Raw genomic sequence first — 12,629 nt, 5'->3', positions numbered from 1 at the left:
ACAGCGTACCATAACACAGTTCTTGGTTTAGCTTAAAGCATTGCAGCTTTCCTTCAGCTGAACTGACCTCTTTGTGTTTGCTGCTTCTAGCCAGCATTAGCAGCCATATCCCAAATAAAAAAAGCCTTGCTCGCCACATGTCATGAAGCTCTTCAGCCCCTCAAGCGATGATGAGATCAACTGCCATGATTAGAAAGTGCTAAAAAGTCACTGGTTTTTTGTGACCTTTCCAAGGAGACAGATCTCATAAGGTTAATAAGAATGGGTAATAAAACTTTGCTTGTTGTTTTTCTATCTCCAGATGAAAAACAACTCTATTTCAGGGTTCCTGTCATCCAGATTAAATAAAAGACTCCATTCATCTGTCGGGTTTGTTTTTAACAATGAACCGCATAATTTTTACATAGAAAAACAAAATCTCTTGGCCTTGCTGCTACCATTGTTGTTACAGCACTGGCAGTTATCAAAGGGATTGCTGTGTGTGTGACTCTCAAATGTGTGTTACTGGCCAGCATTTGCTCCCACAGAAACTTTCCAGAACAAAGACTGCAGACTGTGGTCTGTATATGGAACTTTATATAAACCTTAACAATCACACATACAGCATTTGGAAATTAATTACTTAGCACTTCACAAAAGTACACTACACAGAATACTTAATGAGCAGTATATGCATCGCTACAACTTTGCAAAATAGAAACCTAACGCCTATGGGGATGGAGCTGCAGGCAATAGATCTGTTTAGAGGGGAAGAATTCATTTTAAGATTATGCTGCAGAACACCAAGCATGCGACTTGTAGTTTGAATTTCTCTCTGTATGTCTGCAGCATGACAAACCCTGCCCCTCTAGCACCGGGGCTGGTCAGTGCCTGTGCCTTAACAGTGCGCACATCTTGCCCTGGGCAGCGCAGGGCTGTAGAACCTCCTACTGTGTTGGTTCCTTTTAAAGACATTCTAACTCACTCAGAGTAAAGAAAGCATGTTTATAGAATGAACTGTAACCCTCTTGGGAAAAACAAATTTATAAACTCTTTAATGTTACAAGTACCTTATCCAAACATGTTTAGATCTTTAAGAATGAGTGTCCACCTTGCTTTCCTGTAAGCACAAGTGCTAGATAGAGATGGGTACTTTTAAAGTGTATGTGAATGTTACTTAAGGTTGCACATTTTTCATTAATTTTTATGTATATATGACTTAGGACACCAAGCTTACTCAAAAGTGATTTTTTTGTCCTAGTTTCTGTATCCTTTTTCAGGGGCTAATTACTTTCAGAATGGCAGCAGTTACACAGTAGTTGTAAAAGACCGCCACACCTAACAAGGACTGATGCCTAACAAGGCCTGACAGGTGGGGAAGCTGCTTATGCACTCCTCCCTGTGCGCTGTGGCGTGCCAGCGTGTGCTTTGGGTCGCTGAGACAAGCACTCTCACAGCGCTAGCACTTTTTCTTGAAACTAAGTCTGACTAAAGCAACAGACAGTTCCATGTAAAGAGCAGGTCTTTGCCACCAAACCAGTTCAATTCAAACAATGTTTTATTGGGAAATGAAGTGTTATGCTGACTGAAAAACCACAGCCCACCACGACGTAACCTCTTCAAGAATGACAATTAGCGAGACTGTGGTTTTACACAAGACTGTCTTCGACACAGAAAGAGTTCCTGATAGTCCCCAAAGAGACACATGACTTAAAGATACAGCCCCTCAGGGGTTCCCTCCTGCTTCTTATAGAGAACATTCTCTTTAGACTTTTTGAAGTCTTCATTTGTTACTTTCATTCGCCGTTCCCTCAAAGCCATCAATCCAGCTTCTGTACAAATTGCCTGCAACAGAGGAAGCCAGAATAAGTCACTGTCTCTGTGCAACCCCTTCAAGCCACACCTCAGAAGACAGCAGCATCTTCATACTGACTCTGTAGAAGAAGTGACAAGTGTGAACAAAATTTACATTCTTAAGTTTGATACTGTTCAGTAGCACTGAAGCATGTAAAACAATCTGGATAAAGCTAGATGAGTATGTCCTTCTGCAGTCAGAGTAACGCTTCTGTGACAGAAAGGCAGCTTTGTGACAACAGTATTTCCCTCCTGCGAGGAACAGATACATCCAGCTCTGTTAACAGTGGACTGTGTAACCCTTCTGCAATGAGGTGATAGTAAGTCATGTTTGGTTAAGCTCCTGAGCGTGGTAACTCTAGCGAGGGCTCTGTCTACTTTAGAAAAGCGGACTATGTATGTCTGAAGCTTCCTAATCTACAGTTGCACTTTTATCTGCTTGCAACATAGTCTCTAAAAATGCTTCTTATCCTGCACTATCTTAAGTAATGTTTAAGATATCTCGCATGTTTGTGCAAGATTCCACATTCCCCTTCTAATTTCCACTTTGCCACTTTTAAAATTTCCTATTCAGATAACACAGGTACATACTCTTATCAACACAAGCTACCTCATAATTACAATTTTGATAAACTTCCCATTTGTAAAGCTGAGTACGTAGCACTCATAAAAGGTATTTTAAAGCCATCCAACTGTCCCTCAGTGATGTAACCACAGGTAATTAGAGAACAGTTTCAACAGGCGATGTTTTTGGATGCAGTAAAAATGAGATTTGATTTGTGTTTTGAAGTATAAACAATGGTGATGTACACTGACCTTAATATCTGCACCACTGAGATCATCTTTTGCCATAATCAGTTCATCCAAAGTCACATCATCTGCCAACGTCATCCTACTTGTGTGAATCTGAAAGATTCGTTTCTTGGTCTTTTCATCAGGTAGAGGGAACTCTATTTTCCTATCAATACGTCCTGTGCAAAAGAAGAGTTCAGCCTTAGGTTTTTTGCATGCAGCTGTTGGAAACAGCAGGAAGAATGGTCCAAGGTTAGACTGACAGTAACTGTTTCTTCACAATCAATCATGTCTTAAGAGTAGAAAGTGAGATCAGACTATTTGCAATGAACAGGAAGCTACTGGAGCTGAAAGACACCATGCTGCTGAAAAAGTCTGTGTCATTGCAGGTACGAGACACCTCACCTGGGAAACGTGAAAAACCTTCCTCGAGTCACATACAAATATTAAAAAACCCAATGTGTCACAGCATAGAAAAGTATTACTCAAATACTTATGTTCTTGTACTAAATTTTGTTCTACTCTGAGATTACATTTAGCTCTGAAGTTTAATTTTCTGCCACACACACACAAAATAAATTACTGTGCCAATTTGAAGAACTCTTCCTCCCTATATAACCAACCTCCTAAAAAAACCCCAAAACCCACAACCCCAACCACCTAACTGAAGAAGGAAGGTTTTGCATAAATAGTTCTGTTGCAAGTCCCTATCACATGTTTCCTTTATGTCAGCAGGAACTCTGGATGTTCTGGTACTCATTGTTCCAACTTTAATGAGCAATCTTTTTAAAGATATTTTCCATCTCCAGATCATTCCTGTTTTTCTTTAGTTTTACAGTATCTTTTCTAAAAAGGGTTGATGGCACCACATGAGATATTTCAGACTGTCCTACACAATGGTAAATCAGTCTGCTGAGCTGCTAGAAGTGCCCTGGTTGCTCAAGCAATGGTTAAAATTTAAATACCCAATAGGTGTAGGAAGTTTCCTTCCAACAAATTTTAGATCATCTTAGCTTGTCTTTTACTGCTAGTACAGTATTATTGCCTCTGTACTCTAACAGCACGCTTTTTGATTTGGAGGGGGTAAGGCTAAGATGGTGACAAACCCACACTTTTTTGAAAAAATACATACACACCCCTCAGCAACTTCATACTGTTTTTTTTCTGAACTCCTCGGATCCATGCAGTCTAGTGACTGTTCTTTGACAATTTCATCTTAAATTATCTTTGCTCCCTGTCTTACCTCTATTACTTTAGAACGAGTATCTTTACAACCTCTTCAATACTTAGGATTTACTTGAGGACGCTAACGGGAGGCCTAACTTATTCCTTTGATCTCTGTATTGCTTTCTACCTTCCTATTTAACAGACCCCACCGATGTATTATGTATTGGTACATTTTTAGTGGCCGTTTAAAAATACTACTTGTGCCTGTTCAAGCTCTTGGCTCAACATGTAATACATATGTCAAAATAAGATACTACTTCGCCCTCACTCATCCCCCAAATGATAGTGGTGTGCCAGGTCAGTAAGGAAGCAGAGTGGTTTCCTTGCATCAAAATCCAGGCTCTCCCTGTTAAGGCTTAAGTTCTCATCTATGAGGCACAAGTGGTACTGCCCGACCTTCCCCAGCTGCTCAAGATGTCAACAAAACGCTGCCCCTGCACTACAGCTTGCCTTAACAAGTACTTAAAACAGCTGTGCCATCTTAATACAAAAGGAAGAATATTCAAATTGTTTATGTATATGTAAGAGGAATTAACACGTTTCTTCTCTTCCATGGGTTTTTCTCCCATTTGGAAACTTGTGAATGGGTTCCGATTCTAACAGAAAGATACACCAACACAGATGAGATGCTGAATAAAGACAAACCAGCAACTTGCAGTCTTTTTACCAGCGCATGTTTGACAAGTTATAACAAGTCCTGTCACAAGAAAAGTGACTTAAGCATACACAGCGGGAAGTCTCTTACCTGGCCTAATTAAAGCTGGGTCCAGTGTTTCTATTCTGTTTGTAGCCATGATAACTTTAACATCCCCCGAGAGTCAAACCCATCCAGTTGGTTCAGCAGCTCCAGCATTGTACGCTGGATCTCTCTCTCACCACCTGAATTTGAGTCATACCTTTAAGAAAACAATACAGTCAGAAAAAGCACTATGCAAATTTAAGAACATACTTCACCTAACTGCCACAAACATATAAACAAAATAGTGTGTGGTGGTTGTTTTTTTTTAAACACCCGTCGTGGTTTGGGCATGCCGTTCCATGGTATGGAATACCCCTTTGGCTAGTTCGGGTCAGCTGCCCTGGCCATGCTCCCTCCCAGCTTCTTGCACACCTGCTTGCTGGCAGAGCATGGGAAACTGAAAAGTCCTTGGCTTAGGATAAGCGCTACTTAGCAACAACTAAAACATCAGTGTGTTATCAACATCATTCTCACACTAAATCCAAAACATAGTACCAGCTACTAAGAAGAGAGTTAACTCTGTCCCAGCCGAAACAGGACAACACCCATAACAGGTTTTTTTTTTAATTTAATGTTCACCCATAGAAAACAAAAAGCAAGTTTTCAGAATCATACTGTAACATCTAGGTAAGTAAAGAGACACTGAACTATTCTTGTAGCTGGGGAAAGTAACAGCAATCACGTGAAGGAAATCTGTCCTTTTACATGTTTGTTATGTATTTGGAAATCTCTTCTTTCCCCCTAACAAAATTAACAAATTAACATAAAAAAAGGAAAAAACCCTAATTCTTAAAAGCACATGCATCCACTTCATAGAAAATACAGCTTGTCCTTCGTTGTTCCCTTACGCACGCAGTTACAACTGTACACCCTTTAGCCTTACTAATGTGGATCTGGTTTAACTCTGCTCTTCCCAAAACACAGGTACCTCTGGCTGTATTCCTCTGCTTTGTAGCTTAGCTATTTCATTTTGCTAATAGCAGATGAGATAATCTACATCCAAAACAGCTCACCCATGTTTAGGAACAGTTCGAAGGAACATAACATTTATGAAGAATTCTGCGTGTTATGCACGTCACCATGAGTCCAATCCTTTCTACATATGCTGAAATATATGGGGCAGAAGCTGCCTTATACTGGAGCTTCAGGCTAGTAGCTGTGTAGCAATATGTACGAGCACCTTTTTATTTATTTAAAAAACATTTACCTACTTTAAAGACTATTTGTATTGGACAGTTCCAAGGAGCCTAGGAATTTTCAAAGTAATACAACTAGGATAAAGGCTGAACAATAGTTTAGCATGGCACAAGCAATGCTTCTCCATGACATCACACTCTATTACCATATAATATTCTAAGAACATAAGCATTTAGCCACCTATCTGGAGAGGCAAACGATAAATGGATATATTCTGTATTAAGTACACAGCTTTGCTGTTGAATCACTAAAGCCAATTACTGTATATTTGGATTTGCACTTGGACGATACCATATGAACTTATTACACACAGTGTCTCTTTCTGTTTAAGACACTCCATCATAGAGATGCTACCAGGTAGCAAGAGAACAGAGGTTAAGTCTCCGGTCATACCGATTTCATATGAAAAGGTTGTGATATATTTTAGTTTCAAAGAAGTTATTTGAAGTTTTAGTGGTTAAAAATGCTTACATCAAAGAGAGTATTATGAAAATGGTAGCACAGCTAAGAAACTGAGTATCAATATGGTTGCCAAAGAAGTGTTTCTAGTAAACCTTTTATTGTCCCTGGCAATACTTGTGCGTGAAGTGGGAGCTAGAATACTGTACCTCTTTGTACCAATGGCATCAATTTCATCAATGAAGACAATCGACGGAGCGTGCTCTTCAGCCACACGGAACAGCTCGCGCACGAGCTTTGGACCGTCACCCAGGTATTTCTGTATAAGTTCTGAACCAACCACTCTCAGGAAGGTTGCTGAAGTCTGGTTTGCCACTGCTTTGGCTAGTAAAGTTTTACCTATTTTCAGTTGGAAAGAAATACTGTAATTAGTTTGCACGGGGGGGGCGGGGCAAAAAAAGAAAAAAGTGCTTTAACAAAACAGTCATATGAAATTTGTGACAGACTTGGCAATGCTTTAATACTAAGCAAGCATAATTTATTTTACTTGTGCTAGCTCAGCACAGTTGTTACTGTACTGTAAGATACCTGTGCCAGGTGGGCCATACAGAATGACTCCTTTGGGTGGCTTTATACCCATCTCTTCATAATATTCAGGATGGGTGAGAGGAAGCTCCACAGACTCCTGCAGCACAAGAAAAACAAACCTGAGTTTTTATAAAGAGTGAGCGCTCTCCACAGAAGTTCTGTGAGTATCTTGAGAACAGCATCAATAAAAGCCATGAAGGCAAAAAGAACTCAACTGATTTCAAGACAGACCTTGAAAAGTATGTCTCTCTGTTGCCTCCAATTCCAAGGCAGACAACTACTCTATCTGAACAGGTCTTCCTATTCTTTCCGCTTGACACGTGGAAGAGAAGCAGTGAGTGTTCCCCCTCCAACCTAAATGCATCATGCTGAATTTAGAACCCTGGAGTTCCTGACTCCCAGCCACTCATGGAGGACGCTGGGGCGGGGGGACCCTTTATGAAAGGATGCCTTCCACCATGAGTTACCAGATACTACAGATCAATATTTTAAGAGCATTTGTGATTTTGGACACCTACCCAAAGCAAAACGGTTGAGTTTTACCAGGGTTCAGCTAGAGCTCTGCTGGTAGGAAAAAAAAACCCAAACCAACCAAACACAAAAAAACTCAACCAACCAACCAACCAACAAATGCAAACGCAAAACAAGCCAAAACCCCCCTACCCACTATTTCCTTAGATTGCACGGCATCAGACACTCAAAACAACCTCTGCACTTTTTACAATTTAACTCTCATCTTGCAACAACCAATAACTTTACACATTGCAAAGTAATAAGTTATTGCAGAGATTTTATGAGGTCAGGGCTCTACAGGTTCCACAGCAACTGTGAAAGGTTTCTGTGCGTGCAGTTTGCGAATGGGTATGCTACCCCCTTAAGAGATTTAGGTCCATGAGTCTGCCTAGCAAAATCAAATGAAGAAATGCACTACAGCAAGATAGAAAAGAACACTATATGAACAGCAGCTGGTCCTGCTGTTACACTTTTGAGCTCCCAGCACAACAGCTATGTTGCTAGCTTACTTAACAGCGTAAATTAGTACAACTGAATACCTTGATTTCTTGAATCTGGTTGTCAAGGCCACCAATGTCAGCATATGTTTCTTGAGGAGCTTTCTCTACTTTCATCACAGTAACTAAAGGGTCTGTGTCATCCATCAGGACTCCTATCACAGCATGAACCTAATTCAAACATTAAGAGTTGTCAAAGAAAGCAAGCAGCATTATTAATACAAGCTCAAGCCTAAACCCAATGCCCATCCATTTAGGTGCATGAAATAAACAGCATTAGCTCTCGGACCCTATGATTCTGTGATTCTCGGAAAAAAAGGCCAGTTAAAAACAGTACAAGAACTTGTGCTTCGTTTTATAAAACCAACTCACCTTATGATTTAGCAAAACAGAGCAGCCTGGCTCTAGCAGATCCTTGTCCACAAAAGACAGAATACTGACGTAGTGTTCCGATCCCACTGATGTGGACACGATAGCATGGTTGTCATCAATGATCTCCTCCAAGGTACCCACGGACATCGGTGTTCCCCTCAGATCATCCACCTTTGATCTTTCTTCCTGTTGTCAAGAGGAATCCAAGCAACAACTCAAGAACACAGGCAAAAACATTCTTGTACAACACTGGCTCAACAGTTCACACCGAACATAACAGAACCAGTCTTTGCTATTGTTTCGCTGCCCCAAAAGGCATAAAAGCATAGGCCAGTAACAAAATCCACTATTATTTTAGTCCTATCCTATAGGCACTGTTATATGGCTGACCACAGCTAGAATGTTCTTCCTTTCTCTATTGATGGATATCTGGGAGCTGCACTTTGACAGATGACTAAGAAACAAAAAACCACTGTGGCTTCATCTGTAGTAACCCATGCTTGGGCTAAAACCATTAAACCACTAGAAAAAAATCCTCTGTTTTCTGGACAGTCATTGAGATTTAATGGAGAACTGTAATATACATAATATGTTTGTATTGACTTACACATTCATGGCACTTTATTTCCATTGCTTTTGTATGAAGTAGTTTACATTAGAGCACTTATTGTAATATTAGAAGTAACAGTTCACTCAAACCTCACCTCTTGTTTTTCTTCCAAAGGTTTCATCTGTTCTTGATTTCTGATAAATTCTTCCTCCATTAAGAGGTAATCTTTAATTCTCTCCAATTTCAACAATTTGAGTCTGCACTGTGTGTGAGGAGTCACTGTAATCAAAGTAGAATCACAATATTTTAGACCAAGTTTGACATGGTACCAACGATTCACTAATTCATTACCAGAAATTCTGCTTTATTTTCTGACAATAACTTCTATATAAGCAGCAGTCACTATTTTACTTGTCCCACTGTAATTCTAGGTAAAAAAACATTTTTAAAGATAACGTTTCCCCTGCACTTCTCCTCATTTCAATTTCTCTCTCTCTTACCTGGGAATTCATGGGCTGCATCTTGCCTAACAATAATCTTATTTTGTGTTTTTATGTTAATTAGAAATAAAATTACATTTGGCCTTCTGTTTAATCATTTGCGACCTACATACAACCAGATCTAGGGGAGAGGGCGGCTCTGCACTTCTCAAAGAGCGGACAGTCCACAGGACTGCTGGAGCAGATGAATGCTTACCCAGGGGGAGTTTGCTGGCAGCATCTGGTCCCTTTGTTTTCTTTTTCTTTTTTCCCACTCTGGTTGGAACTGGAGGTTCGTATTTCTTCTTTTTATCCTTATTCATAAAAAGAATTCCATGAAAAAAAAAATCAGGATATTAAAAATGAAAAAAATACTCAGAGATGTTAGGCGCACAGACCGAGAGAGAGCTCAACTGAAACTGACTAGCTACATAACAAAATTGTCTCCTTTATGATATATAGCAACAAGCCCAAAAGAAATATTATTCTTATTTTTTAAGAAAGTTCTTATTTTACATCCCTCTTTTTAATTTAGATTTCTGCCAATTTTCAGTGAATATAGAACATGGAAGGCTAAAGCCTGAAGTAAATCACAAACAAGACTCATACATGAAAAGATGAGGAAAATATTGAATCTGAACATTTCTCTTGCATTTTAATCAATAGGTAACGCGCATTCAGTTTGCCAGCTTAGACAGCTCGCCGTGTACATTGTACTTCCATCTCCAAAGGAAACTGGAAAGGCCTCTAATGGTCCACAACATGAAGTACAGACCTCATGCAGATGACAGTACGATGTCATTTTCAAACCAAACCCAGTTACTTAAGTGACAGCTTGAAGGCAACTAGTCTTTCCTAACCCAGACACATTAATAGTTTTATTCTTTTTAAAAATAAATTACTACTGTCAAATAATTTCAGTGTCCTTTACAGTTAAGCCCCCTTTTCTATTTTTGAACAGCAACTTGTTTTCTCCGACGTGCATCCAGAAGAGATAAGGCATTTCACCAAAGCTAGCAAGAGTGTAATTTTACTCAGTTCTGAGTACAAGAATGAAAAAAAATTGTACAATAAAGCCTATTGCAGCCAGCCTCTGTAATAGCACAGCTGTAGTTCATCCTACAAGTAAAAGCATTTGTTTTGTTTTTAGTTACCTTGTCATCCTTCTTGCCACCACCAGGACCATGTCCACCACTCTGACTTTGACCCTAAGTAAAAAGAAAAAAACAAAACAACAGCCAAATGTAAGTACACCATCATGAATCTTGAAACCTGTGGACAGTTCCATGTAAAGAAATGCCATAATTAGACTTCTCCTATCCAAACAAAGTACTAATATATTCCAATTAATTGTCAAAAGTCAGTGAATAAAGAGAAGTGTGGACTTATGAGGCAGGGAAGGACATGTCCATTGGTATGTTTTTGACTCATACGGCATTGCGTTGTGTTTCTACATCATAGTTTTACCTCATTCCTTGCTAGTGTAAATTAACGAGCACCACTAAGTAACGTGTATCACAAAAATTTCTCCTTCGCTCTCCTATCAGCTAATTTACCTGCCCTTCCTTCCTCCCGCAAGCCGAACAAACCAGTATTGCTGTCGGCAGAGACCGGCTAGCGCTCCCCGCAGGAAGCCTGACCTCTCCGGGGCGATGCCCGCACTCCCGGCCGGCGGGGCCCTGCAGGCCCACGGCTACAAAACCACTTTCCTCTTGCAGCAGCGAGCAACGAGGCCAGCCTCCCGCGGGAGCGAGCCCCGGCTCACAACCCTGCCCGGCCCCAGCGTAACCGGCCGCGCTCCCCCCCGCTGCTGCCCCGCCGGAGGCGGCCTAGAGGCCCAGCGCCGGCGGTGACTCCGCAAAACCCCGGGCGACGGCGGCGGGATGCCTGAGGAGGCCCGGGCCCGCCCGCTCCGCGCCGCCGGCACAGCCCTCTCCCCCGCACGGCCGCGCTCTCGGCGCCCCGGGCCGGGCCCGGGGAGCGGGCCGCCGCCTCACCATCCTGCCTCGGCGCCGCACCGGAAACGCTGACCCGACGGTGCCCGGCGAGGGACGCGGCGGCGGCGGCGTCACTACGGGCCTCGGCGAGGGCCAAACGCGACAGGCGGCGTGGGCGGGGCAAAGGTGTACGGCGCCCGGGTGAGCGGCGCGCGGCAGGGAGTCACGTGACCCCGCCGCGCGTTGGCGGTGGCTTGTCGCCTCAGCCGGCCCGGCAGCCGCCCGCCCTCCGTCCTCCCGCCTTCCTCCCGCCTTCCTCCCGCCTTCCTCCCGCCCCGCCGTGCGGGGGCGCGGGGGCGCCGGGCGTCGGCGCCGTGGGCCAGCCGCTGCCCCCTCGCCTGCTGGAAGGGCCGGGCCGGGCCGCGCCGCCCACCCCGGGCTCGGGCCCTGCCCGTTTGCCCCCGCGTAGCCGCCCCGGCGGCGCAGGGGGCTTTGAGGCGGCCGTTTGGGGTGTCACGCCGGCACCGAGCAGCAGAGGGCTCCGTGCCACTGCAGCTGGCCGCCGGGACAGAGCGGAACCGCGGCCGCCTCGGCGAGCACCGTCCTCCGCAGGTGCGCGTCGGCCGCGGCGGTTTTGATGATGCTTGCTTTGAAGCGCCCGTCAGGCCTCTGGGTTCTAGATGGGTGGTGCCTGCGCAACGTTACAAGCGAAAGCCATCTGACTTGCTGTTATCCCTGCCTGCAGACGGTTCAAACCGTATCTAAATTAGTCCTCTTGCGTGCAACGAACCGTTTAATGGAGAAAAAGTGATTTCTGTCCCGTTGGCACGCACTTTGTTGTCACATTTCAGCTACTACTAAAGTTGCAATAGCTTTTGAATACAATTTCAGATTAACAAGACTTTTCACTTTTCTTAACAGAAGAAACACGTTGTAATGGCTAAGTGGAGAAGACATTTTCAACTGTGTGCTAACAGCAGCTTTTCCTTCAAAAGTGTGAAACTGCCTTCTCCGCCACAGAAACCTAGCAGAAAGCAGAGTTCTTTCCCCACGAGATATTTCTCAGGTATTCTTGCAGTTTAGTTCACATCAAAACAAGAAGCTCATGATATGTATTAAAGCTCATAATAACCTGCTGCCGCAATGTTAATATCCATAAAAATGATATTAAAACCTCTGAATATGCTGGGAAAGTATGCCTCAATCCGGGTAGTTCACATTACCTCCCTTAAGCACTACTACTTAACCACTAAGAGATGCGTCTTCCTGGAAAGACCAAGACACTCCACTTGTGCCACAAGTGGAAATGTTAAAGAGTTTGCAGCTCTTGGCTGCTTTGTACGCCTGCTTGGGGTGTGGTCCTCCTGTCAGGTGTCACGGCAGGGTTCTTTAAAATATGCTGTCATGAAGAATTCATCAGTCACAACTTAGCCTTGCACATACTGCAAACTCTGCTTTTAATGTGTGGCCTGGTACTGTGGAAGAAGGTATGTGAACACTGTAGAG

The 12,629-nt window shown here is 42.9% G+C and overlaps 1 protein-coding gene across 1 annotated transcript; it reads right to left on the bottom strand.

Annotated features, from left to right (window-relative positions):
• Nucleotides 1-1,524: 1,524 nt before the first annotated feature.
• Nucleotides 1,525-11,263, bottom strand: PSMC1 (proteasome 26S subunit, ATPase 1). Its single transcript, XM_050897463.1, is given in 12 exon segments — nucleotides 1,525-1,824; nucleotides 2,650-2,804; nucleotides 4,598-4,666; nucleotides 4,669-4,748; nucleotides 6,397-6,586; nucleotides 6,776-6,872; nucleotides 7,828-7,956; nucleotides 8,158-8,343; nucleotides 8,862-8,986; nucleotides 9,404-9,500; nucleotides 10,341-10,394; nucleotides 11,184-11,263. Coding segments are annotated over 12 exon segments (1,320 nt in total). The 5' UTR covers nucleotides 11,187-11,263; the 3' UTR covers nucleotides 1,525-1,689.
• Nucleotides 11,264-12,629: the final 1,366 nt, after the last annotated feature.

Source organism: Gymnogyps californianus, chromosome 5 (assembly GCF_018139145.2).
Source record: "Gymnogyps californianus isolate 813 chromosome 5, ASM1813914v2, whole genome shotgun sequence".
NCBI lineage: Eukaryota > Metazoa > Chordata > Aves > Accipitriformes > Cathartidae > Gymnogyps > Gymnogyps californianus.
Note: the sequence above shows the minus strand (reverse complement) of the source record. Positions and strands in the feature narration are given on the sequence as shown.